This window comes from Prunus persica, chromosome G3 (genome assembly GCF_000346465.2).
Source record: "Prunus persica cultivar Lovell chromosome G3, Prunus_persica_NCBIv2, whole genome shotgun sequence".
In the NCBI taxonomy this organism is placed as follows: domain Eukaryota; kingdom Viridiplantae; phylum Streptophyta; class Magnoliopsida; order Rosales; family Rosaceae; genus Prunus; species Prunus persica.
Window position 1 is genome coordinate 18,310,325 of NC_034011.1, and position 25,459 is coordinate 18,335,783.

General features: G+C 39.0%; 4 protein-coding genes, 1 long non-coding RNA gene and 1 pseudogene across 7 annotated transcripts; 4 read left to right on the forward strand and 2 right to left on the reverse strand.

Annotated features, from left to right (window-relative positions):
- LOC18784142 (uncharacterized oxidoreductase At4g09670) lies at window positions 161–2,130 on the forward strand. The gene is made up of 2 exons (XM_007216693.2): window positions 161–1,238; window positions 1,320–2,130. Exons 1-2 carry the CDS (start codon window positions 774–776, stop codon window positions 1,938–1,940), a joined length of 1,086 nt encoding a protein of 361 aa, XP_007216755.2. The 5' UTR covers window positions 161–773; the 3' UTR covers window positions 1,941–2,130.
- LOC18783399 (pentatricopeptide repeat-containing protein At3g14330) lies at window positions 2,405–4,500 on the forward strand. The gene is given in 2 exon segments (XM_020558935.1): window positions 2,405–2,654; window positions 2,657–4,500. Coding segments are annotated over 2 exon segments (1,959 nt in total). The 5' UTR covers window positions 2,405–2,521; the 3' UTR covers window positions 4,483–4,500.
- Window positions 4,639–7,025, reverse strand: LOC18781600 (protein GAMETE EXPRESSED 1). The gene is made up of 6 exons (XM_007214958.2): window positions 6,551–7,025; window positions 5,878–6,465; window positions 5,676–5,802; window positions 5,395–5,581; window positions 5,149–5,296; window positions 4,639–5,067 (listed from the first exon to the last, which is right to left on the reverse strand). Exons 1-6 carry the CDS (start codon window positions 7,003–7,005, stop codon window positions 4,815–4,817), a joined length of 1,758 nt encoding a protein of 585 aa, XP_007215020.1. The 5' UTR covers window positions 7,006–7,025; the 3' UTR covers window positions 4,639–4,814.
- On the forward strand, window positions 9,987–11,746 carry LOC18781742 (annotated as a pseudogene).
- On the forward strand, window positions 17,024–19,012 carry LOC109947810. Its single transcript, XR_002270586.1, has 2 exons — window positions 17,024–17,810; window positions 17,953–19,012. It is a non-coding gene; the product is annotated as an uncharacterized LOC109947810 (long non-coding RNA).
- Window positions 19,811–22,847, reverse strand: LOC18783188 (zinc finger protein 4). 3 transcript variants are annotated; one of them, XM_020560772.1, is made up of 3 exons: window positions 22,367–22,847; window positions 22,101–22,184; window positions 19,811–21,053 (listed from the first exon to the last, which is right to left on the reverse strand). In XM_020560772.1, exon 3 carries the CDS (start codon window positions 20,954–20,956, stop codon window positions 20,183–20,185), a length of 774 nt encoding a protein of 257 aa, XP_020416361.1. In that variant the 5' UTR covers window positions 20,957–21,053; window positions 22,101–22,184; window positions 22,367–22,847; the 3' UTR covers window positions 19,811–20,182. The 3 variants fall into 3 exon arrangements, with proteins under 3 accessions (XP_020416361.1, XP_020416362.1, XP_007215847.1); XM_020560773.1 differs by lacking the exon at window positions 22,101–22,184 and having other exon boundaries at window positions 19,811–21,058; XM_007215785.2 differs by lacking the exon at window positions 22,101–22,184 and having other exon boundaries at window positions 22,367–22,846.

A 25,459-nucleotide genomic window follows, 5' to 3' on the forward strand; every position in this document is an offset into this window, starting at 1 on the left:
CAACACTAATTTGTTATTTAATAAATGGGTTTTGGGTGTGTTTATAAAGCGTTTTCCATGTAGGGTTTTTTTAAAAATAATTTCAGCCCATATTTTGGGTATATTAGTGAATCTCCCTAAATTAAATGACCTACGAATAAAATAACTTATTTTATATTTATCACAGGATATTAATTTTTTTAGTACAAAAGTGATAGTCTAAACTATAGATGAACATGTACTCCAACAAGCAGAACAAGCATTAACAACCGATGAATTAGGTACTAATACTTAATTTAATAACACAACTTGCGTTGAGAAAAAGAACACTTTTTTCCCTACATAGTGACACCCATAAATCTTAGATAGTAACACTCATAATAAATCCCTAGATGGTAACATCAATTGAGAAAGAAAAAAAAAACCCTAATTTATAAATCCCTACATCAAAGTTTTGAAACAATCTTGCAGAATAATAATTACAAGAAAAAGAAGAGTAGAAGAAAAAGGAAAAGCAAAGAAAGAAAAAGTTAAAATGGAGAAAAGAACTCACGTGAATCATGGATGTGGGTGTGGAGATGGAGCTTTGATGTTGGAGGATGGAGATGTGCATGTACACCTAACCTATAGGTGCACCACAAAGCTTCATCTTTCATGATGTGGGGCCATCCACATTTATATTTCAACAAACTACTGTGTTTTTCTTTTCCTAAAACAGTGGCTGCAACCCCCAAATTACAGTCCTCTAATTCCAGCTCAAAGGCCCACAAACGATAAGGAAAACCAAAACCAAAATGGCTGAAAACCAAACAGTCCGTTTCGGCATTATAGGATGTGCCGGCATAGCTAGAAAAGTGGCTCGAGCCATAAAGCTCGCACCGAATTCCACCCTCTACGCCATTGCCAGCCGTTCGATCGAGAAAGCCCAGAAATTCGCCGGCAACAATGGATTATCTGGGACCGTCAAGACCTACGGGAGCTATGATCAGCTGCTGGATGACCCATGTGTAGATGCAGTGTACATGCCCCTTCCCACTAGTCTTCATCTGCACTGGGCAGTGTTAGCTGCCCAAAAGAAGAAGCACTTGCTGCTGGAAAAACCAACGGCTCTTGATGTGGGCGAGCTTGATCAGATATTGGAAGCATGTGAATCCAACGGTGTACAGTTCATGGATGGGAGCATGTGGCTGCATCACCCTAGGACAGCCAAATTGAAGGAGCTCATCTCTGAATCCAACCATTTTGGTCAAATTAACATTGTAAGCATTTTGGTCAAATGAATTATTTTCAGGTGATTATCGTTACAAGTCTTTTATTTTTTTGTTGTGTATGCATTTTAGATCCGTAGCACATCGACAAAGTCAGTAACCCAGGATTTTCGGGAGGGCAACATAAGAGTGAAACCGGACTTGGATGCTCTCGGTGCGCTTGGGGACCTAGGCTGGTACTGTATTGGGGCCATCTTGTGGGCAAAGGACTACAAATTACCAACTCTAGTGAATGCTCTGCCTGATGTCACAAAAAACTCTGCAGGGGTCATCTTGTCTTGCACTGCATCATTTCATTGGGAACCATTAGAAGAAACGGTTGCAACGATTCACTGCTCTTTTCTTTCCCACACATCCATGGACTTGGCTATATCGGGCTGCAATGGTTCGCTGCACTGCAACGACTACATTATTCCATACCAAGAGAAATCTGCTTCGTTTGCCTTCACATCCGGTGCAACGTTCTTGGAACACCATACTGGGTGGAATGTAAAGCCTGAAGAAGTTAGAGTGATTTCTGAGCTGCCGCAAGAGGCCTTGATGGTTGAAGAGTTTGCAAGGCTTGTTAAGGGCATTATGAAATTTGGACACCGTCCAGACAGTAAATGGCCCGAGATTAGTCGAAATACGCAGGTAGTATTGGATGCAGTGAAGAAATCCATTGATCTTGGTTGTAAACCTGTTAAGTTGTAATTTCTTTTGTTGGATTTTAGCTCATATGCTTTCTTAGTAGGCATCTACATTTAGCATGAAACTATCTGTGCACACTGTATGTTGTTTGACAAATACTTTGTATCTTAAGGTACTGCTAAATGAAAAGCGAAAAAGAGAAAATTTATTGCTTTTCGGATTGTTGGAGGAAAGAAAGTAAGTTGCAAATGCCTATGAAATTGCAAATGCTTGCCCATCATGGTGTCAAAAAATTGCAAATGCTCATGGCCGTTAGGTTCCCTCTCTCAATGGGTGGAGTAAATTTTTCAATGAGACACTCCTTCAATGTTTGATACTATAACTAATGTATAAATCAATCGTTTGCCCAATGTTACGACATTTGTTATAATTACACAACGTGTTGATATTCTAGTGTGACATAATAATTTCTCCATTAGGTGCATGTAACATAATGGTGGTGCAAGTTCTGAGTTTTCTTCTAGCTAGGGGAGAGATTCTGAATTTTGAATCTAATAATTGTTGAAAGTTTCCTCTATATCCACATACAAGTTATACAAGACTTGTGAGAGCAAAGAAATTAAAATCCGAACAAAGGGGGGAAAATGATTGCCGCGATTTCTCTCTCAACGAACATACCCGCCGGTTCAACTAACATAACTGTAACTTCAGGCCCCAACGGTACTAAAAGACACAGCAAACCTCTAACTTCAACCCTCAAATGGCTTGCCAAATCCGGCAATTAGACGAGGCCCTTCGCCTGATCGAATCCTCACCGTCCAGATTAACATTCACCGAGCTCGATGTAGAAGCCTACTCTCTCCTCCTCCACACCTGTATCTCCAGAAAATCATTAGAGCATGGCCGAAGGCTTTATCTTCAACTTCTTCTCTCCAAGGACAGAGGCAACAACCACAGCCTTCTCCACAACCCAACTTTGAAAAGCAAGCTCATCACGCTTTACTCTGTTTGCGGCCGAATGGATGAGGCTCGCTCTGTTTTCGAGGATGGGTTGGAAGATGAACAGGTTCCCGAGTCAGTGTGGGTGGCAATGGCTATTGGGTACTTGAGAAATGGGTACTTGGTTGAAGCTTTGCTTGTGTATTGTGACATGCTGATCCGGTTTGTCCACCCGGGTAATTTCGCGTTTTTGATGGCGTTGAAGGCGTGTGCAGAATTGCCTGAGTTGAGAGTTGGTAGAGCAGTCCATGCCCAGATTGTGAAATCAATTGAAGAGCCTGATCAAGTGGTGAACAATGCTCTTTTGAGGTTGTATGCGGAGAACGGGTGTTCTATTGAGGTCTTCAGGGTGTTCGATACAATGCCTGAGAGAAATGTTGTTTCCTGGAACTCTTTGATTGCGAGTTTTGCTCGACGAGACCAAGTGTTTGAGTCATTGGATTCTTTTAGAAGGATGCAAGAAGAGGGGATGGGATTCAGTTAGGTTACCCTTACGACGATTTTACCAGTCTGCGGTAGACTGACTGCACTCCATTGTGGGAAAGAGATACATGCCCAGATTGTAAAGTCCACCAAGAGACCTGATGTCCCTGTATTAAAATCACTTATCGATATGTGTGCAAAATCTGGAGAAATTGATTATCGTAAGAGGGTGTTTGAGAGAAAGCAAAGTAAAGACTTGGCATCATGGAATACTCTGCTGACAGGGTATGCAAACAATGGATTCATAGAAGAAGGAATGAAATTGTTTGATCAGATGGTAGAGTCTGGTGTCCGACCAGATGGAGTAACATTTATAGCTTTGTTGTCTGGCTGTAGCCATGCGGGGCTTACTGATGAAGGACGAAGATTGTTTAATAAAATGAAGTTAGTTTATGGTGTTTCACCAACAGTTGAGCATTATGCTTGCTTGGTGGATCTCTTGGGCAGAGCTGGTAGAATTAAGGAAGCCTTAGATGTAGTGGAAAGAATGCCTATGAAGCCGACTGGCAGCATATGGGGATCATTACTCAACTCATGCCGCCTCCAAGGCAATGTTTCTCTTGCAGAGTTTGCTGCAAAGGAGTTGTTTGAACTTGAACCGACCAATCCTGGGAACTATGTAATGCTCTCAAACGTTTATGCAAATGCAGGAATGTGGAATGATGTGAATAGGGTTAGAGAATTGATGAAGCATAGGGGAATTAAAAAAGATGCTGGATGCAGTTGGGTACAGATAAGGAACAGAATTCACACATTTCTAGCAGGCGGGGGCTTTGAATTTCGTAATTCGGCTGAGTTCAAGAAGGTCTGGAATGAATTGACGGATGCTATGAAAGAAGTTGGATATATCCTTGACACTAGTGTTGTGCTACATGATGTAAATGAAGAAACTAAAGCAATGTGGGTTTGTGGGCATAGTGAAAGAGTCGCAGTTACGTTTGCACTTGTCCACACTGCTGCTGGAATGCCAATTAGGATTACAAAGAACATACGCGTTTGTGCAGATTGCCACTCCTGGGTAAAAATAGTTTCAATGATTACAGGGAGATTGATTGTTTTAAGGGACACAAATCGCTTCCACCATTTCAAAGGAGGAGCATGCTCTTGTAAGGACCACTGGTGATAACACCATTCTTTCTTACTTTTCTGCTAAGGTTCTACCATTCTTTCTTATTTTTTTTCATGATTCTTCTTTACATTTTTGTCAAATTTGATTCCTCCTCTTTTGAGGGCCCATTAAAATAAGATTGTGTTAGATTCTAGCCTTATGGCACATGGGTTTGTGCAAACAGATGATTGATTAGTGCAGATAAGTCTTAAAACACCGTATAGATCTCACTGATTGTGACAAGTAATCTTGCTGTGAATTTCTATTAAAATACTACTTGATGAAAAGGGAACCCTGAGAAAGAACATAAAAATTATGAGTTCAAATGTACAAGACTAAGAAAGTTTTCAACGAAGAAGACGCTGGCGGAGATCATATTCTTTTATAGTTGAAGCTGTGATAAAATTTTCCCCAACTTCTTCAGGAACTAAGTAGTCAGGGTCTTCAGAACTGTCTACGTCTTCTTGTAAGTTGGTGTCAATCCAAGAGGACCAGTTAAATTCACTATCTTCCTCCCATGACAACTTCTGGTATCTTTGCATGCCATTAACCTTCTCAATCAATGTATGTAACAACTGATTGTTCAACACTTCATAGTCCCTGCATAGTTTGAATGGCACCCTTTTAGATATTGAATGCGCCTTTCAGCTCAAGTTTCAAACTTTTCATCATATATAGTACCTGTATGTGAAAATTGCATGTATTAGCTTAGCTAAAGCAATTACAGCAAAGGTTGATCGGAAAAGGTTTATTTTCCATGTTTGCTGTTGAATGTCGATTGGGGTGAACCGAATTGTCACTACTTCTATCATGAATGTGGCACACAGCCCTGTCAATGAAATTAGATATACAACAGTAAATATAAGTTAATGAACCAATGTAAGTTTCTGAATTTTTTTCCTTTTCATAATAAGATAAAGTACTTACCAATATATAGCCAAGGTCTAACTGTGTATGTTTGCTTTGTGCTTGTGAACATGTAGATAACAAACATCGATATAAAGTAAATAAAGAAAGCTTTGATTAAGCGCGATTCAAGCATCATAGCATTGTGCAAAGTGAATAACTTGTCTAATGCAATGAACATGCTGGCTTGCTTTGATTCAAAAGATTCCTGTGAGCAAAAAAAAACTGAGAATAAATTAAAAAAACTGTGAAAACCAGTCGAAGAAACCTCGTTAAATAAGAAATCTAAAGCTAAAAAACACCTGAGCTGCCAAGATTGACTTTGAATTTTTCATCAAGTGATCATGAACTTGTTGAAGCTGTTGTTGCTTTTGAAGAAGCTCTTCTTGTTGTCTATGGCCATATTCAGCTAACCGGTGAAGTGTACTCCTGCGATTTTAAAGATGAGTTAGAGAAACTCTACAAATTTTCAGACTTCATATTATTTTTATTTTCTGTTTTTACCTGCTCTCTTCTAATGCTTCAGATTGAAATTTTGTTAAAACCTGAAGATCCTTGAGAGCAGTTGTCTGTCCATCGAGAAGCTGATGTTGCTTATCCAAAGAGACCCCAGCCATATTCCCAATATCATCTGCTTTGCTTTGCAGATTCTCCATCTTAGATGACATTTGGTCTCCAATTTTAGTTATCTCCTGTTCAATTTCAACTGCCTCATTTCTTAAGTTATCAATTTCTTGGCCTAAATGGCTGTATGAATCTTGCAGCATTGCCATCCCATCTTTCAAGTTTCTCTTCATTTCTACTTGTCCTTCTTGCAGCTCTGATTGAGAAGCTTGGATTTTCCTGGATTGTTCATAAACTGCTGTCGAATGCTTCAACACGACATCTACATGATCTTCCACATTTTTTGCAGTTTGAGCAACTTGCTGTGTTCGAACATCAATCAAATTCAAAGACTCGTATATTTGGTTTGAGCCCTGCAGTAGATACTCTGCCTTCTCTTCAATTTTTTCCAACTTGCCTTCTGCATATTGGGCTGAATTTTTAAGTTCATTCACCAGTCTCTCTGTTTCATGCTTAAATACTCGAGCCCTGAAAACGACCAAAAAACAAAGTTCTTGTTAGTTTCTCAGGAAAAATTCATTCAACTTACATGGAAGATATTAGCATACTCAACTGTAACTGATGGCAGATTGAATTGGTCTCAAGGTAGAATTCCAGATAGACCTTATGCTCATAGTCATTCAAACTTTTCAGGCATTTATACATGACAGATTTTGCGTCACATGAAGGAAAAGGAGGCCTGCCAGAGTCCTTCTGAAAGCAATCACTAAGATGCCAAGCAAATCTCGACCGCTTCTCTTCGACAGCGAAAATCTCCGAGCACCCAGAAAAGAGATGCCGATAAGCATTTTTCCAACAAGAGTCTGAACCAACCAATTTCGCCTTAGCATTTTCAACTAGCCTGACCCCCTTCTGGTCATTAACACCTTCCATGGAGAATTTACCAACCGAACCAGAAGGGTTCTCATTAGAGGAAGTCTCTTCTGAAGAGAACCAACCCCACGAGTGACAGTTGGATGAAGCCGATATTATAATTAGCAGAGCCAGAAGAAAACGAAGGTGATCCATTTCAGATTTCTTATCTGAAACTTTCTAAAAACCTGCACTGCAAAATTCAAAAGTTTATGACTTTATGCTTGGAGGGCCTTGCATATACATGTACACAGATATATAATTATAATCTCTTAAAGACTTGGAGTTCAAGAAACGGAAATGGAAAAGGTTGAAATGTGACTTTAGCCGTTTGTGATGCAAAAGTTAGAGAGAAGAAAAAAAAATATCAGAAAGGGACAAGGAGAAGATGAAGGTGAAAAGGACATGTAATTAATCTGCAAAATCATGTAATCAAGCAAGGTAATAAGGATTTGAAGATAATAGATTATTTCAAAACAGCCATGAAAAAAGAATTTGAAAAAAAGAATAGAAGCAAAAGACAGGAGGGCTGACCTTGGTTGTTGTTTTCAGTCGTGTCTCTCACAAGAAGTCACAATCTAATGTAGTTTTTTTGTGTTTTTTTTGGAAGAGAGCATTAAAACAATATATAGAAATCAAAGAGACGTAACTTTTCATAAAAAAAAAAAGGAAGGAAACAAGAACATTGCTTTTTGTCTAAATAAGGCGCGTAATTGTTCGTATTCGGGTGTGTTCGTGCAGATTAGGCATCTGAGTCTCATATTTACCATTATGCCCTCCTCACGTGCTGATGATATGTATAAGAAACGGATACTCCGGGTATTAATTTTTGGGCCTCTTTGGCAACGTTCACTTCGGCTTGCCAAGTTCTTTAGCGGGCCCAGCAGGCCGCTCCCGAAATATAATTATTGGCCCAAAGAAGAAAATTTATCAATAATATTAAACATTCAAACATTAGTATTAGTTAAAATTAAAAAGGGTATGAAGTAACCAACTAGTTTTTGGTCTAGTGTTATTTGTATTTACTTGGTTGGAGGAGAACTCAAGTTCAACTCATATAAATGACGAGGACAATACATATTCACTACATTGGATAACTAGTCTAATCCAATTGTGATGCAAATTCAAATGCAAGTGTTTATATCTAATTTTTCCCCTTTGGCTCCACAAAGGAAAGGTGATGTGGGCCAGTTGGGGCCAAACTTTAGGCCTAGAGACGAAAATATCCATGCCTAAAGTAAAAATGAGGGGTCAGACCTAACAAGCCCACAATCATGGCACAACACGCTCAGCCCAAGTAAACAAGGGTCGGCCCAAATATCAGAACATGCCTAACACTATGGCCTAAAACTCGAAGTAATTGATTAAGGCCCACAAAGCCTAAAGATCATGGTTTGAAATCTTAACAAAAGCACAAGGCCCAACCCAAACCACTAAGCATGGAGAAAAACTTGACCAAAATCAAAAGTCGCATTCGTTCCTCAACCCAAGGGGTCTTGCTCAAGTAAACAAGAGCACTGACTAAGACAAGGATTTCACATGCACCGTCTTGGAACTTAAGCTAGTCATAGAGTAGAAGCATTGGAACTTGAAAAGAAGGCATAAATAGAGGGCAACTCGAAACTCATGATGGAGGGGATTTTCCGCAGTAGGTTGACAGCTCACTCAAGATTTGGGTGGTGGTTTGTAAGATCTTAGCATCAAGGGAGGGAATTTTACACAAGTATTCATTGGGTGAGGGAGTTTCAAATATCTACCCACATGAATGGAGGTAGAAGAACCCAACCAACTGAGCTACACCCACTTACTGCAATAAATTATGTTTGTTAAATGACTTTGGTACTTCTCTGATTACGTCTTTCGAAGATCTATGAACTATAAATAAAGTACACCTTCATATGCTGCAAAACTAGAATTGAATAAAATAAGACCGAATAGAACATCTACCAAATTGCTACCAGCTTTTCCAACCCTGTATACGAACAGGCTAAAAAAGTAGTCTAAGCAAAAGCCCGACCGTTATTCCGCCCTTTTTATTAACTGGATCAAAATTTTGTGGAGCTCAGCAGCAACATATAGAGCACATGCCCAGCAATTATGTCAACCCATGCCCATGTGACAAAACCTTTCAACTTTACCATGTTTGTGTGGTTGCAATTGCAGCTTTTGATGAAGGTCATCATCAGAATTACCATCGAAGAAATTTTGTATAGTCTTCCCATGTGAATTCATTGTAAGAAGAAGAATGAGATTGAAGGAGATTATGTGTTTGGTTGGGTAGAATAATTCCCTCTTAAATAGGGAAGAGGATGAGGTTTGAAAGGAAGATTGGATTTGAAATGAAGATGAGGTTTGAAAGAAAGATGAGGTTTGAAATGAAGGTGAGGATTGAAAGGAAGATGATGAGTTTTTAGGTGAAATTAATGGATACATACACATCTAAAGCTAAGGTTGCTTTGATTCACTTTGTTATTTATAAAAAATAAAAATACATTTTTCTTACATATAAATTGCTTATGGTTGATCAAGCAGGTTTTGGGCTGATTTTTGTGGATATAAGGGTCTTGTTTAGAAGATTGCAATTGTGGGGATGTTGTTTTCGAACATAGGGAAAAAACACTCATTGCAGTGAAAAGATTAGAGAAGCTAGTCGAAGAAGGTGGGAAGGAGTTTCCTGCTGAGCAATCGATTTTACTAATAAATTTTTAAGTTTCTGACTTTTAATCTTGAGGGTATTTGTGTATTTTTTAAGTGGCTTTTTTTGCTACATCTAAACGTTTTTATCAAACTAATATTTTGAAAGTAGGAATCAAATTTTTGATATTTTTGATAAAAACTCCGAACAAAATTGGAATTGAATAAAATAAGACCAAAGAGAACCTCCACCAAATTAGTCAACAACCATCTATTTGGAAGATGCTAGTGGTGCTGCTCTATAAAATTTTACCCTCTTCGCCCTGCCCTTCACTCTCATGAGCGATTTCCCTTCATCCATTCAAAGGCTGCAAGAGCAAAGCAGCAGAAAAAAGTCAAAATGATAGATGCCTCGAATTCAACTAATCAAAGTAAGAGCACTAGTCAATTAACATTGGAGGGCAAGCAGATGAAACCAACCAGGAAATATGTTAATAAGTGGCATGGATCTTGATGTATACAAAGCCGCAAAGAGAAGGCAATATTGATGTCCTTCAGCAGCACAAAGAACATCTTCACCAAATACTGACTTCAACCAAGAACACAGTCCTACATATTTATATAGCATGAGTCGGCAGCCCATCGTTGATTGAGCCTAAACAAGTAGCACACAAGCCAAGCAACATTGTGGAGAAGATATTGAAAATGTGCCCAGAACTACTATGGCAGTCCAATGGAAGTGGTGAGACTGCTTTGCATATTGCTGCGAGATACGGTTGCTCTGATATAGTTGCAGTTCTTGTCAAGGCTGTAAAAGCTTGTCATGGAGACCTTGGCTAAGTGGTCAAAGAAGCCTGGCGGTGTCTAATCAGGACAACCAACGTGGGCAAGGACACAGCCTTGCACGAGGCAACACGCTTTAATCACCTAAATGTGGTGGAGATATTGACCAAAGAAGATACTAAATTTTCCTATTCTGCTAATGATAGTGGCGACACACCACTTTACTTGGCTGCTGAGAGGGGATACCATGATTTGGTTTTCAAAATGTTAGAGACTTGCAAATATCCAACTTATGGAGGCCGCAATGGTAAAACAGCTTTGCATGCTGCAATGGTCTGCAACGATGAACGTATGTACATAATTAGCACCCATTAGTTACTTATTAGTTATATATTGATTAACCCCTTACTCATTTTTATCCTTTTTCGCTTTAGAAATAACGAGAGAGATACTAAAGCACACTAAAATGGCTCTCACAAAGTAGATGGACGAGGATGGACTCCTCTTCACTTTGTTACACTCTTCGGTCACACTTCAATTGTGAAATAGCTAATAGAATCTGATAACTCAGCTACTTATGTTGGTGACAGAGTGTACAAAAAGACACCCCTTCATGTTGCAGCCATTCAAGGGCATGAACAAGTAATGAGAGAGATCATTTCTCATTGCCCTGATTGCTGCGAATTGGTTGATCACAAAGGTTGTAATGCCCTTCACTATGCCATTGAGTGGCCTAGAGGTCTAATAGAGGATCTTGTTTTGAAAGATCCATGGCTTAGCCATGTCCTTTTAAATGGAAAGGATGCTGACGCGAACATACCCCTCATTCATCTGCTTTCTGTGGCTGATAATTTCATCGGTGATACTAGAATTGATCAGATGACATTCAACAAGAAAATCCTAGACGATCTAGACAACATTCTAGCTAATAAGACTCTCTTACCAACACTGAAGGTACATTTTTTGACCTTTAAAGTATTTCTAACAAGGTTTTTTTTTTTGTAATATAAAGACAAATGTAATACTTACCACTCACCTCTCATCATAACACTTGTTTGCATTGCAGAACACTGTTAACCGCATTTTGGAGTGGAATGGAGTAAGACCAGGAGGCCCATATTCAATTGTAAGCCATGAAGATAGTATCGGCAGAAACTCCAAATTATATGGAGACACTATTGAGGAAGTTAAGGAAGACAAATGTGGCATTTCAGAAATGAAAGGTGCCGCTGGATCAAGCCTTAATCATCATTCAATTTATTTTGGTAACGATGATAATAATAGGGAAATCAGTCCAGATAGAGACGGTAATGAATTTGGGGAAAATAAAGGTGGCAAAAACAATGATGCAGTAGAGGAAGGAAGACAAACCTATCTAGTAGGGGCTACATTGATAGAAATTGTAACCTTTGCAGCAGGTTTCACCATGCCTTATGGTTACCAAAGTGAAAAGGACCTAACCAGGGTTTTGCAATTCTAACAAGAAATGCAGCTTTCATAGCATTTGTTATAACAAATACACTAGCTATGTGTATGTCCAGTGGTTCTGTGTTGATTCACGTTCTTTTACAATTCCTCACAAAATACGAAGAGATGCCTGGCAGAATTGTGTGGGGCTTATCTATTAGACCAAGTCCAAGTCATGAACAGATTGTTATTTATAAGTCAATTATGGATTTGAATTTGAATAGTTGATATGATGATATTGTTGTTTTGTAATTGAGCTGATCCCTTGTTTATTGGAACAGCTCTTGTTAACACAGCCTCCTTTCCTAGCCTACACAGAAGTCAACTTCACAATCTCCTCCTAGCAATTAGCCTTTCTTGCAGCTGTAAATCGGATTATATTCATGTCTATATTATTTCCTACTTTAAGTAGATATCCTATACTAGTATAAATATGGGCTTTGTGTAATATGTTAAATACAAGGAAATATATTCTCTACATGGTATTAGCCTAACCTAGGGTTTTCTCCCTCTCCTTTTTTCGATCCTCTTCTCCTTTAGGTCCACCTCATGGCTTTGTCTGAATCCACCATCTTCCTCCCAAGCCCCATCTCCCTCTCCCTTACTGACTCCAACTATCTTTTTTGGCTCCACCAACTCAAACCTTTTTTAGTCGGTCATGTCCTCTAGAAATTTATCAATAGCACTCATAAACAACCTTCTGCCCACACCTCCACCTCTACCACCGAAACACCCACAACCACCACCACCACTCTTACCCAAACCAATCCCGCCCATGCTTAGTGGTACCAACAAGACCATTCTCATTGTTAGCTACATCACCAGTACACTCTCTGAGTCCATTCTCTCTCTCACTGTCGGTTGCACCTCTGCGCGGGATCTTTAGGAATGTCTCTAACGCCACTTCTCTTAATCTAGTATGGCCAGTGAATCTGCTCTTCGTTTTCAACTCATGGATTTGCAAAAAGGCTCTCAACCCATTGATGCTTACCTTCGTCATGCTAAGTCCCTTACCGATTCACTGACTGCCATCAATGAACCTGTCTCTCCAAAAGAACTTGTCACTGCTGTGCTTCAGGGTTTAGGACCTGATTACAAAATGCTCGTCATGGCAATTCTCAATTTTCCTCCACTTCCTGACTTTGCTGATCTTCGTGCTCGTTTGTTAGCTTTTGACGCACAGGCTCCTCGAATCTCTCCTGATCAAAACACAATGCTAATGGCCACCCAATCCTCTCCTCACACCACTGGTTATACTTCCTTCCCTTCTCACCGTGATAGTGGCTCTTCCAGTAACAAGCGCGGTGGCTGCGGTGGCTGGCGCGGTCGTTGTCTTGCAGTTTCTCATGGTTGGTCTATTCGTCAACTTGACGTCAAAAATACCTTTCTCCATGGGTTTCTTCAAGAAGATGTCTACATGGCTCAACCCATTAGTTTTATTGATCCCACTCGTCCTTCTTATGTTTGCAAGCTCCACAAAGCACTCTATGTCCTCAAACAAGCACCTCCTTATTTATTTTTCAACAAGCGTCCTTACCATATTTCTCCTTCTATATGTCGATGACATCGTGATAACTGGTAGTGATTCCACTCACCTCCAACAATTCATCTCTCTTTTAGGTGGCCACTTTGACATCAAAGACCTTGGTCAACTCAGCTATTTCTTGGGTTTACAGGTTCTTGATAAGGATGACACTCTCCACATCAATCAACTCAAATATGCACATGATCTTTTAAAGAAAGCCAATCTTCTTAACTCCAAACTAGCATATACTCCATTGGCTGATATATCTTTTGCCGTCAATACTGTTGCTCAGTTCATGAGTGCTCCTCGCACCACTCACCTTGTTGCCGCCAAACGGATACTTAGGTACATCAAGGGCACTATTGATCTCGGCCTCGCCTTTACTCCTCAAACTGCCGCTGCTCCCTCTCCACCTATTCTGATGCAGATTGGGCTAGGTGCCTCGATTCTCGTTGGTCTACCACTGGATATGTGATTACTCTTGGAACTAATCTCATCTCATGGTGTTCCAAGAAACAGCCCACAGTCTCGCGCTCTAGTACAGAGTCAGAATATCGTGCCCTCTCTCATGCTTGTGCCGAAACCACTTGGCTATGCTCTCTTCTTCATGAATTGGGTGTGCGTCTTCGGTTCCAGGTCCAACTCTTTTGTGACAATCTTAGCACCACGTACATGGCTGCCAATCCAGTTTTCCATGCCGGCACACGTCACATTGAGTTGGACTATCACTTTATTCGTGAAAATATGGCTCTTGGAAGTCATCAAATCTGCTTTGTTCCTTCTGTCGACCAACCTGTAGACCTATTCACCAAAGCCCTTCATAAACCACGCCATCAGCATATGTCTTCCAAACTTGTGCATCCTGTGACGCCCAGTTTGCGCCGGGGGGAAGAGGGAGGGGTGGAGTGTTAACGCCGCCTTCCTTTCTTAGCTTACACGGAAGTCAACTTCACAATCTCCTCCTAGCAATTAGTCTTTTCTGCTATAAATCGGATTGTATTCATGTTTATATTATTTCCTACCTTAAGTGGATGTCCTGTACTAATATAAATAAGGGCTTTGTGTAATATGTTAAATACAAGGAAATATATTATCTACAGCTCTTGTATTTTGAATAGTAAGTTATCAATACAGTAATATAAATACGTGCTTACACCAGAGTTACTGGTGTAGCCTTTTCTCCCATTTCATAAGTCTTTTATGGTATCAAGAGCTCTTATTATCTAACGATTTTTTTTCCCCATGTTTCGTATGGCCAACTCTGATAGCTCTGCCCTTCCTCCTAATGACCAAAATCCTCCCAGTACCAACAACACCAATGACCAAAATCCTCCGTCCACCATCAACAACCAACCCCATCAGCCTCAATGTGCTGTTTCCACCATCATTACCATTAAATTGACCCGCTCCAACTACCACTGTGGTTGGCTCAAATTTCTCCAATTCTTCGTAGTCGTGATCTTTTTGGCTACGTTGATGGCACAATCCTTTGTCATCTCAAGTCCCTTCCTAGTACTGCTGAAAGTGTCGTCAACCCTTCTTATCTTTCTTGGGTCCAGCAAGACCAGACAATCTTGAGTTAGATAAACAACTCACTCACTCCATCTGTGTTGTCTACTGTGGTGTTGTCTCCCACATCTCGTCAATCCTGGTTATCTCTGGAATGTCGTTATGCATCCACCTTTCACAACCGCACCCTTCATCTGCGCAATGAACTTCTTCGCACCACCAAATGCGACTTGTCCACTTTAGATTACCTAGACAAAATCAACTTGATTGTAGATAATCTTGCATTCGCAGGAAGCCCCATTACGGATCTTGACCTTGTTACTATTATCAGAACAACGTCGGACCGGCCTTTGAAGTCACCGTTAGTGCTGCACAGGCCAGGGATACTCCGATTACGTATGAGGCCTTGGAGGCTCTCTTACTCACTGCTGAGCGCCGTCAAGGTGAACATGCGCAACCACAAGTTGATCCGACCACGGGAGTTTCTGCATTTGCTGTTACTCATGGTTGTGGAGGTCGAGGAAGATCGTTTGGGAGAGGTTTTACCCCAAACTGCAATAGCAGTCCCAATTCTGGTGGTCGAGGTCAGTTCCGACCAAACTCTAATTTTCAGCGTAATGGTACTTCGGGTGATGCTTCCTCTTTTACTGTTTCATACAGTCGCTGTCAGATTTGTGGAAATAATAGGCATCATGCCCTTGATTGTTTTAACCGCATGAACATGGCCTATGAGTGTAGGGTTCCTACTCATCGTCTCTCTGCTATGACATCTCAGTCCAACACCAACCCTCGCCCAAATGCCAACACTTGGTTGATTGACACATGTGCAAACTCTCATATTACTCCTGATCTTGGCACCTTGAACAACCCTTAAGAGTACAATGGTAATGATCAAGTGAGAGGCACAGGTAGTGATTTTGGACTTACTATTACTCATACTGGAACTGTTGATTTTCATACACCTTCCTCCAACTTTCAATTAAATAATGTTTTGCGATGTCCTACAACTTATTCCAGTTTACTTTATGTTCATCAATTTACTCTATATAACAATTGTTACTTTCTCATTTATCCTGATTTCTTTTTGACAAAGGACCTCAAAACCCAGAGGACGCTTTTCCGAGGGAGATGTGAGAATGGGCTCTATCCGTTACGCTCCAGTCCACCTTTATCATTTCAAGCTTTGGCGGCATCCATTGGCACACATGTTTCTGCTCAAACTTGGCACTCACACTTGGGGCATCCTGCAGTACCAATAATCAAGTTTTTAATTTCGAATAAGAAGTACCTTCTTGTGGGTCTTCTCAGTTTGCTTTTTTTCATTCATGTTCGTTAGCAAAAAGTTCTAAATTACCATTTCATACTTCATCGTCTCAGTCCCAATTTCCTTTGCAACTTGTACACTATGATGTATGGAGTTCTCCTATTAGTTCAATCAATGGATTTCGATATTATCTTCTGTTTGTTGATGATTTTTCATGATACACATGGCTTTATCCAATGAAAAATAAATCTGAGGTTCATGGTATTTTGTTCAGTTTAAAACGTATGTTGAAAATGTGCTTTCTTGCAAAATCAAGTCTTTGCAGTGTGATGAAGGAGGGGAATACACTAAAACAGCTTTAAAACAGTTCTTAGCTTCTCATGGCATTCATCAACGTTTCTCATGTCCTAAGCATCCGGAACAGAATGGGTTAGCAGAGCGAAAACACCATCATCTAGTTAATTTTGGGTTAATTCTTTTAACTCACTCACATATGCCTTTAAAATATTGGGTAGAGGCTTTTAAGACTTCTATTTATCTCATAAATCGTTTGCCAACACGAGTCTTAGAACAAAAATCTCCTTATGAGAAGTTATTCCACACCTCTCCGAATTATGATTTCATTCGAGTTTTTGGGTGTACTTGTTTCCCTCTTATGTGTCCATATAACAAAAACAAACTTGAAGCTCGCTCTAAGTCTTGTGTGTTCATGGGATATTCATTAAATCATCTTGGTTATCAATGTTTGGACCCCAATACAGGACGAACTTACATCACAAGACATGTGTTGTTTGATGAAGAGACATTTCCATTCAAAATTCGCACATCAACTCGGCAGAGCAGTTCTTCAGACCCAGGGGACTCTTCTCCATCTCTCAGTTTTGAATTTTCTGTTTCATCTAATCCCAATGTTCCAGGACCAAATTCTATTTTGCAGCCTCATATAAGCCCAACTAGTGAGCCCATTCCATTACCAGCCACAACTTCAAATTAGCAGCCCACTGCTCAGCTTCACAACTTAGCAATACCTCCTCTACCTCATCAAACACGCCTCCTACACCAGAACTAGCTGTCACCGTCTCAAATATTTCTACTCCAAACACTATTGTGCAATCCCTTGCTCCCATCATTGAACCACAACCGGTCTTAGTTTCTCCTTTAGTAGTTCCAAGTTGTATTAATGCAGGAAATTCTGAGGAAGCTCTACCAGTGCGCATGGTTACTCGATCACAAACTGGCCATCTAAAACCAAATCCCAAATATGTGATGCATTTCAGTTGTTGATGTCTCAGAGGTTGAACCCACATGTTTTAGCAAAGCAGTGAAGCAAGAAGCATGGCGTCAGGCCATGGCTACAGAATTTAGTGCCCTCCAGCATTGCGGAACTTGGGTATTGGTTCCAGCTACTTCTCACATGAATATCTTACCTAATAAATGGGTGTACAAGGTAAATAGGAAATCTGATGGTTCGATTGAGAAGTTTAAAGCTCGTTTGGTTGCTAATGGGTTCCATCAACAAGAGGGTCTCGATTATACAGAGACTTTTAGTCTTGTGGTAAAGCATACAACCATTCGGATGGTTCTAAGTCTGGCAATTTCGAATAAGGGGTTGGTACGACAATTAGATGTGCAAAATGCTTTTCTTCATGGTTTTTCAAATGAAGATGTTTTCATACGACAACCGCAGGGATTTGTTGATCCTCAATATCCGAATCATGTTTGCAGATTGTAGAGGTCTCTGTACGGGCTTAAACAAGCTCCAAGAGCTTGGTTTCAAAGGTTTAGTGACTACTTGCTTGTTCTTGGCTTTCAAGACTCTAAATGTGATTATTCCCTATTCATATATAATCATGATGGTGTTTATTTGGTGCTGTTAATCTACATTGACGATATTTTGTTAACTGGAAATATTTTGCCTCAGATTATGAACTTAATTCAGACTTTGGGTAAGCTATTCTCCATGAAGGACCTTGGGCCCCTCAATTACTTTTTGGGAATTGAAGTTACTTATAAGGGTGATTGTGTTCACTTGACACAAGCTAAGTATGCAACTGATTTATTGGTACGCACTGGATTTACAGATTGTAAGCCTTTGTCCACTCCATCTGCTCCTGGTCAAAAGTTGAGTATGTATTCTGGTGAACCTCTTTGTGATCCTACTGAGTACAGGCAAGTTGTTGGTGCTTTGCAGTATTTACTGATTACCCGGCCTGATCTTTCCTACCCTGTAAATCAAGTATGCCAATTTATGCATTCTCTACCACAACTCACTGGCAAGCGGTAAAGCGCATTCTCAGGTATTTGAAAAATTCGCTTTTGATCATGGTTTACGGTATAAACCAGGTCAGCTGCAGTTGAGTGCTTATTCCGATGCTGATTACACTGGAGATCCTGATTCACGACATTCTACTGGTGGCTATTGCATTTTCTTAGGCTCCAATCTTATTTCATGGAGCTCAAAGAAGCAAAAGACTGTTTACAGATCAAGTACGGAAGCCGAATATTGTCAGCTTGCATATACAGCCGCAGAATTATCATGGTTGCGTTCATTGTTTCGTGATTTTTCTCTTTCGTTGCCACCACCAATTATCTGGTGTGACAATGTTTCTTCCCTCTCATTGGCATCAAATCCGGTTTTTCATTCACGAACGAAACATTTGGAGGTTGATTATCATTATGTTAGGGAAAAAATAGTGAGGGGTGAGCTGGTTGTAAACTATATTTGTTCTCAAGCTGCCTGTTCTTCAAAGCTCACTCAGCTTGCGGGGGGATGTTAAGCCAAGTCCAAGTCATGAGCAGATTGTTATTGATAAGTCAGTTGTGGATTTGAATTTGAATAGTTGATATGCTGATAATGTTATTTTGTAATTGAGCTGACCCTTGTTTATTGGAACAACTCTTGTATTTTGAATTGTAAGTTATTAATACAGTAATATAAATACGTGCTTACACCAAAGTTACTGGTGTAGCCTTTTCTCCCATTTCATAAGTCTTTTATTATCTTCTATAGGGAGCGCCTTGGTTTTAATGGTAGTTGCATTCATCACCGGCACATATGCAGTATTGGAGCATTCTTTAGCACTTGCCACCGCTGCTTGTGTGCTTGGTTGCTACTGCTTTTTCCCAAGTTATCTGTTGGTTCCTGTACTTTCTGACGATGAAAGTAGGAAAATGTCCAAAATCTCACGACTCCCGCGGATATTGCAAGCTCTGTTTCATCCCCAAAAGAGCGAAAAGCATAGTAGAGAGTCTGGATAATAAGCATGTTGATGAATGGGCCTCTGAGCCAACCTTCTTCAAAGTAGTAACTCTTGTTTGTTGGTTGAGGAGATTGGCACTAAAATTCATGTATTTATTTTGTTAAAAGTAATGCATCATCTACATTTTAAATTTAGAAAATAAAATTATCAGTTGTATATTTTTCTACAGGTTTCTTATGAAGAATTGTATCTCTTAGACTTTTTAGATATAAAAAGTTATATCTGTATCTATTGGAATTAATTCAAGAGTTGTGTCTTATTATGTAAACTTGTAAATGTTATTATAAATAGCCAATGTTATAGGCTGCCGTTGTATTGAAGAAGTTAATAAAAATCAATTTGCATAAATACCAAACTTTGGCCTTCCTACAAACAATTTGACTTCCAGCCCTTCAACATGGCATAGACTTCAACAAATAAATACCAAACATTGCAAAAAAACAGAGCTATCACATTTTCTTTTGGCAAGTGAACTCTCATATTAAATACTGGCCTTTTCATTGCAGAAGTTGGGGACTAAGACAAACCAGCATTGGACTTTATTATATGCGCACCATGGAGCGGGTTGCAATAAGAAGTTGTCTACAAGTGATTGTAATTCTAAAGAAATTGGAGGCTATGCTCCACCATTGTGTAAGGTGGCAAGAAAGGAGAAGGAAAATGGACCAAACTAGGAACATTTATATCACAATAAGCAAAGGAGCTCACAAATGATCCTCATAGAGCTCTTATACACGGAAAAGGTAAAACACCAAAGCGCTGCAAACAAGAAGAAATTGAAAGAATAAAAACTTGCAGCCATGTAGCTCATGTGTATCTCTCTGTACAAATTTAGAGAACAACAGACTTAAATCCCAGAGTTGTGCTATGTGTCCTGCAAAACCAAACCTTTCAAAGTTTCAGTGTGAGATCTGGTGTAGACTTGGTCTCTACGTCCACGGGCGGTGTGACCTCTACAAAATTTGAATTTGAACTTTCATGAGTCAGTACAAAACTTGGATGAGTGTTACTTGTCTCAGCAGCCCGACGGAAACTACCAGGCCATAACAGCTCAGCCCCATCATCCACCAAGAAAATGGGTACCCCCAAATACCCCTGTTCAAATCTTGCACTGCTTCCAATCTCAGCAGGCCTCACTGGTGGTGCAAACCCTTGATGCACTGATGAGTGTGCTTCTATTCCTAGAGACCTGAAAGAAGATCCGTGCAGAGGCAACGACGCTATGCTCGTGTATCTCTCAGAGAAAATACTCATTCGTAAAGCGCGCTTTGCCAGCGTTCTTTCTTTCTTATGCGCATTCTGGTGACCACCAAGAGCCTGTGAGCTCAAGAACTTGCATTGACAGTAATTGCAAGAGAAAAGTCTTGGAGTGGCTGCTGTTGTGTTTTGAGATGCAGGTTCATTGCTGCTCTCACTTGTGCTTGACAATGAGAATCCTACAGAATCCCTTCCCACTAAGTCCTCATTACTGAAGCTAAGAGTTAAGTCAAGGGAAACAGGCTCCAACGCTTGTTGAGCTGCAATGGGATTTGTGGAGTTGGCGGCGCTGTCATTGGAGGTATTAGCAGATGTTTCTTGGATGGAGATGTTAGAAGCAACTTGGCTGCTAACATCAGAGTCATTTGCTGAGGAGGCTTCCACTTCAAGGTCAAAGTATGTGTTCATGATTTAGCTGACACTTTTTAGGTTCGGGGGATAGTTTACATATCGGGCTTGAAATAATCGGATTGAGCCAGTTCAGTAAAGACTAGTTGATCTTATCCTGCACTTCCAGAAACAAAGAATTGTTAAATGTTAGAGGTAATGTTCACTCTCTTTCACTAGAATGGAAAGAAAGATAGAACATGACAATTGCAGTATAAATTTCTTGATCCATCACAACTACTATTTTATTTTATTTCATGATTGCAATTAAAACTTTGAAAGTAAAAGTATGTGTAGAATTTTAAGGAAACATTAGTACGAAAGGTAAGCTACTAATCTCGGGAGCAGAGAGAGCAGAAACATATAAAATCTGGAGAGCAAATGTTCTCCTCTGCAAAGTAGTGGTGTGGTGTGGTAATGTGCCATATTTTGTTCTGTATCTGTACAGCATTTGCTGCTAATATACAAGCATATATAAGAGAGACCAGTTGGGGACACTTTCGCTTTCTAAGAACTCATTTAAATTCTGAGTCTCATCTCTTAAAGAAAACATTCCCCCAGATTAGGATCAGAGAAAGACACAGAATTACAAACAATCAGGCCAGCAATCTGGTTTTTTATTCCGAAAATACAATAGAAAAGGCCAGCATCTTCAAATGTCAGAAGGTTCAATAGATTCTTAAAAGGAGGCTAGAGTTAGAAAGAAGGTAATATATCCAACAGAGACAAGACATAGGCCAATCAAAATTTTAAGGTCTCACAGATAAAAACATATGGTAACGTTATGATTTCCCTTTTGAAATTTATAATTTATGAATTTCAAATATATAATTTAATCACCCAAAAAAACATGTGCAACTTTCAGTCAAACATAAACAAATTCCAGTTAAGAGATAAGAGAAAGATGCAATTCTAAGAAAAGGACTTGGTTGTATGATCAAACCTAAATTAATTACAACGCGTACGCAAATCGTTAAGAAAACATCCAAGCATGGACTCAAATTAGCCAAAATATTGTTAGAGGTGACTGTTTTACATGACAACTTTCTACAACTTTACAAAAGGGAAATAGGTTTATAAGTTCAATCTATGAGCACAACATCTGCAATGAATTGGTATCTGACTAGAGAAAAGAGATTGCAGAAGACAGTGAGATTAGAGAGACCTTTATCAAAGACCTGTAGAAATTCCTGCAATTCTCTGCAAAATTGCTTTTTAGACTAACCAAAATTCTGATACTATCTGAAAACTTGGGGGATAAAGGGATGCAGGACAATTTATCAGAACACAAAAAGTGGCCAATATAGATGAAACCCTGAATCCAATAAGATGTAAAAAACCAAAACCAGATAAAACCACAAAGCCAAAGAAAATGAGATACAAATAAAACAAGAAGATGCAAAAAAAGAAAGATGGGCAGAGCAAAAGTACCAGGAACATGGAGATCAAGAACAATTGGGTAGCTCTTGGGTGTCCATTTCACAATGTTTGAAATTAGCAGACATCTGCTAACTCAATGTTGCTTGTCATAGTGAGCATCTGAAGATATGTGGGTTGCTAGCTTTTTGACAAAACAAATGGTGGGTGAGATCATGAGGCTCAGAACAAACAAACAGTTTACTAAAAAGAATTGAAGATAGAAAAAGGAAAAGTAGGGTTGATGTTTAATTATGGGAAAGCAAAGATTAGAGGAGAGTGGTGGGGTTGGGGAGACAGTGGTGGGAGGTCAGAGAGTATGAGGAAAAAGGCAGTGTTGGGATAAATTTAAGAAAGAAAAAGAAAGGATGTGACATAATACTACTACTCTCAAGTCTCAGCCATTTCTACAACTGCTTTGTTGATTTTTGGGCCACAAAACACTAAGACTCCTTCCACACACAACTAACTACAACTCAGGATAGTACAATTACATACAGAAGAGAGAGAGAGAGAGAGAGAGAGGGAAGCAAAGCCAAAGCAAGAGCCAATGGGAAAGAATTGATGTTGGTATAGCTTAGCTATGAGTCCCACCAGAGATTCTCTATCTTTCACTCCCACTTTTGAAGTTCTTGATTTGAGATAAGTCCACAATGCATGGGGTCGGCCTTTCAATTTCTTTCAGCAGATTGATCACTGTGCACGTCCACCACAAAACTAATACTCTTTCTATGCTCACACACACTCACAGCTTCCATATTATATGCCAATTAGGAGATGGGCATGCATATAATCATCATATAAAGCCATATATACCAAAATGTAATTTATAATATTTCCAACAACTCCATCCATCCTCTAAAATTTCAATTATTATATTCTTTTTTTCCTAATGTATTATCTGTTGAAAAATATAAAGTCCCACGTTAGAAACTTGACAAAATAAAATATCAGTTGTTAAGTTGGGAACAATATTGATATTGCTAGTAATGAGCATCTTTAATTCATAATATGAACATCTCCTTCTTTTGTTGGCCTTGTATCACACTCGAATGCAGCACTTAGCAATATGTTTGACCAAAATCTTAATCAAATTCCAGGCAAACCAGAAAGCTACATCCCTTAAAACAATTCTCAACCAAAAAAAAGGAAGAAAATGACGTGGGCAAATTGTGGTAAGAAAGGTGCTCTTTTGATGTTACTTCACTCAAGTTATAAGTCCCTTGCAACACGTCTTTTTTTTTTTTTTTTTCATCTATTTGACACAATTAACGAATCAGAGTTGCTTGCAAATTTAAGTAAATTACAAGGCTTTAATTCCTGTAAGGCCTACCATTTGACTTGTGAAAAAACAACAAATATTTTCAATAAGAAAAGAAGAATAAATAAATAAATTAAAAACTTGTGTCGATAATAACAAGGGGCTGTGGGAAGTGCAAATTAAAGCTGTTTAATTTCCTAGTAATGAGGTTCGTTTAAGTTAATATATGTCGTTGTGCTCAAACTAGCCTGGCCAGTAGAGACATGCCTATAACTAGGTACTACAAGCCTACGGGCACTAAACACATGTTTAAAGAGGATTCGTTTTTTCTTTCCACATATATATTCAAATATTTAAGATGAATCAGATCGCATACTCACGTGACCTTGAGTTTGTGCAGTGTTAATGGAGCTTTGTTGTTCGCATAATAATAGAGATTAGACAATTAATTGAATATTAGTACCTTTTCCCAAGGAAAGGAACATTGGAAAGAGCCAATCTCCCCCCTTTCATTTCCATTCCCCACTTCCAAGTTGCAAGTCTTCAACACGACTATAACAATATGTTTTGGAAATTTGATGACCATAACAATATGTTTTCATCTCAGCAGATTTAGACTTAGTTGCTGAAAGATGTGTGAGAGCCTCTTAAAGGAAATGGTCTTTAGAGCGGTCCGATCACGCCATCAGTACAATCGCTTTCATAAACAAGAGAGACCTCCTGCAATTGGGAGTGAGACAAGTGTGTGGGACTAGGTGGGACCCCAATGTAGAGGGTCTTGCTTGCTCGTGACGGTCACATTGATGACGTGGTCCGACCGTCTTATTCAAAAATTCTTATGTCTTTACCTATAAGAAGGTGCTCTTCGTTACCTATTTACTTGTAAGGAGGTGTTCTTGATTATCTACAAATCACAATGTCATTCGTATTACGTATACATAAATAACTCATCAAAAACACATAAATTAATAAAACTTTCTTCACACGTAACAATCTCTGAATTATTTGTAATAAGCATGAATGACTCCTAAAAGAAACGAGAGTATTTTTTGTTCCATCTTGTCCCAAACTCAAAACACTTGCTTTAAATGGTCCCCCACCACCAAGCATCAACCAGCACTAGAGTTCTGGTGAATATATACACCATATACAACTTTTATAATGATAATTATAGCCTCTAATTCACTACTTAATTGTACATTAATTCTTCCATTAGGTTAGTGACACTTTTCTTTATTCTCATGTTTCGGTGCTTTAATTTTACTAATATAAACATGGGATTTGGCATATGTTCAGATAATTTAAGATCCGATATAAAGTGGTAGATGCCTGAACTAATAAGCATATTCTCATGATTTATCAATTTCCTAATTACTTCATAAATAAAAGTCAAAAGAAAAAGAATCTTCTTTTGTTTTTGTTTTCTCACTCCCATTTTGTTGACTCGGTATCGGCTGGCTTTCTTTCAAATTTATCGTAAGCGTAGGAATCTGTTAACCAAAAAAGTTCATATGGGAGCCAAAGTCTATGAAGATAAAGTTTCCTTTTTCTTCTTTTTTTCCCCGTAGTTTAAGAAGATAAGATTGTCTATGAAGATAAAAATACACTCATACTTTTACAAATACAAAAAATTGAGGAGAATAATACACTAATATTTTCCTACTCACATCGAATGCAAATTCGATTAAAAAATAATAATAATTTAGCATAAATTGTTGTGTTATATTAAAACAAGTATTAACAAGTGTTACATCATAAATATAAAAAAATTACAATGAAATTATAAATAAAAAAGGCCCTTGGTAAAAATATGTGTCACATTTCTCTAACTACCTAATTCTTACTTG

What these genes read in the sequence shown, in the direction of transcription:
- LOC18783188 (XM_020560773.1), bottom strand. Translation starts at nt 20,956, where the DNA reads ATGAACACATACTTTGACCTTGAAGTGGAAGCCTCCTCAGCAAATGAC.
- LOC18784142 (XM_007216693.2), top strand. Translation starts at nt 774, where the DNA reads ATGGCTGAAAACCAAACAGTCCGTTTCGGCATTATAGGATGTGCCGGC. An exon ending in ATTTTGGTCAAATTAACATT is followed by an intron (nt 1,239 to 1,319) that starts GTAAGCATTTTG and finishes TATGCATTTTAG; the next exon opens with ATCCGTAGCACATCGACAAA.
- LOC18781600 (XM_007214958.2), bottom strand. Translation starts at nt 7,005, where the DNA reads ATGGATCACCTTCGTTTTCTTCTGGCTCTGCTAATTATAATATCGGCT. An exon ending in TCAATCTGCCATCAGTTACA is followed by an intron (nt 6,466 to 6,550) that starts GTTGAGTATGCT and finishes GGTCGTTTTCAG; the next exon opens with GGCTCGAGTATTTAAGCATG. An exon ending in CATGCAATTTTCACATACAG is followed by an intron (nt 5,068 to 5,148) that starts GTACTATATATG and finishes CAAACTATGCAG; the next exon opens with GGACTATGAAGTGTTGAACA.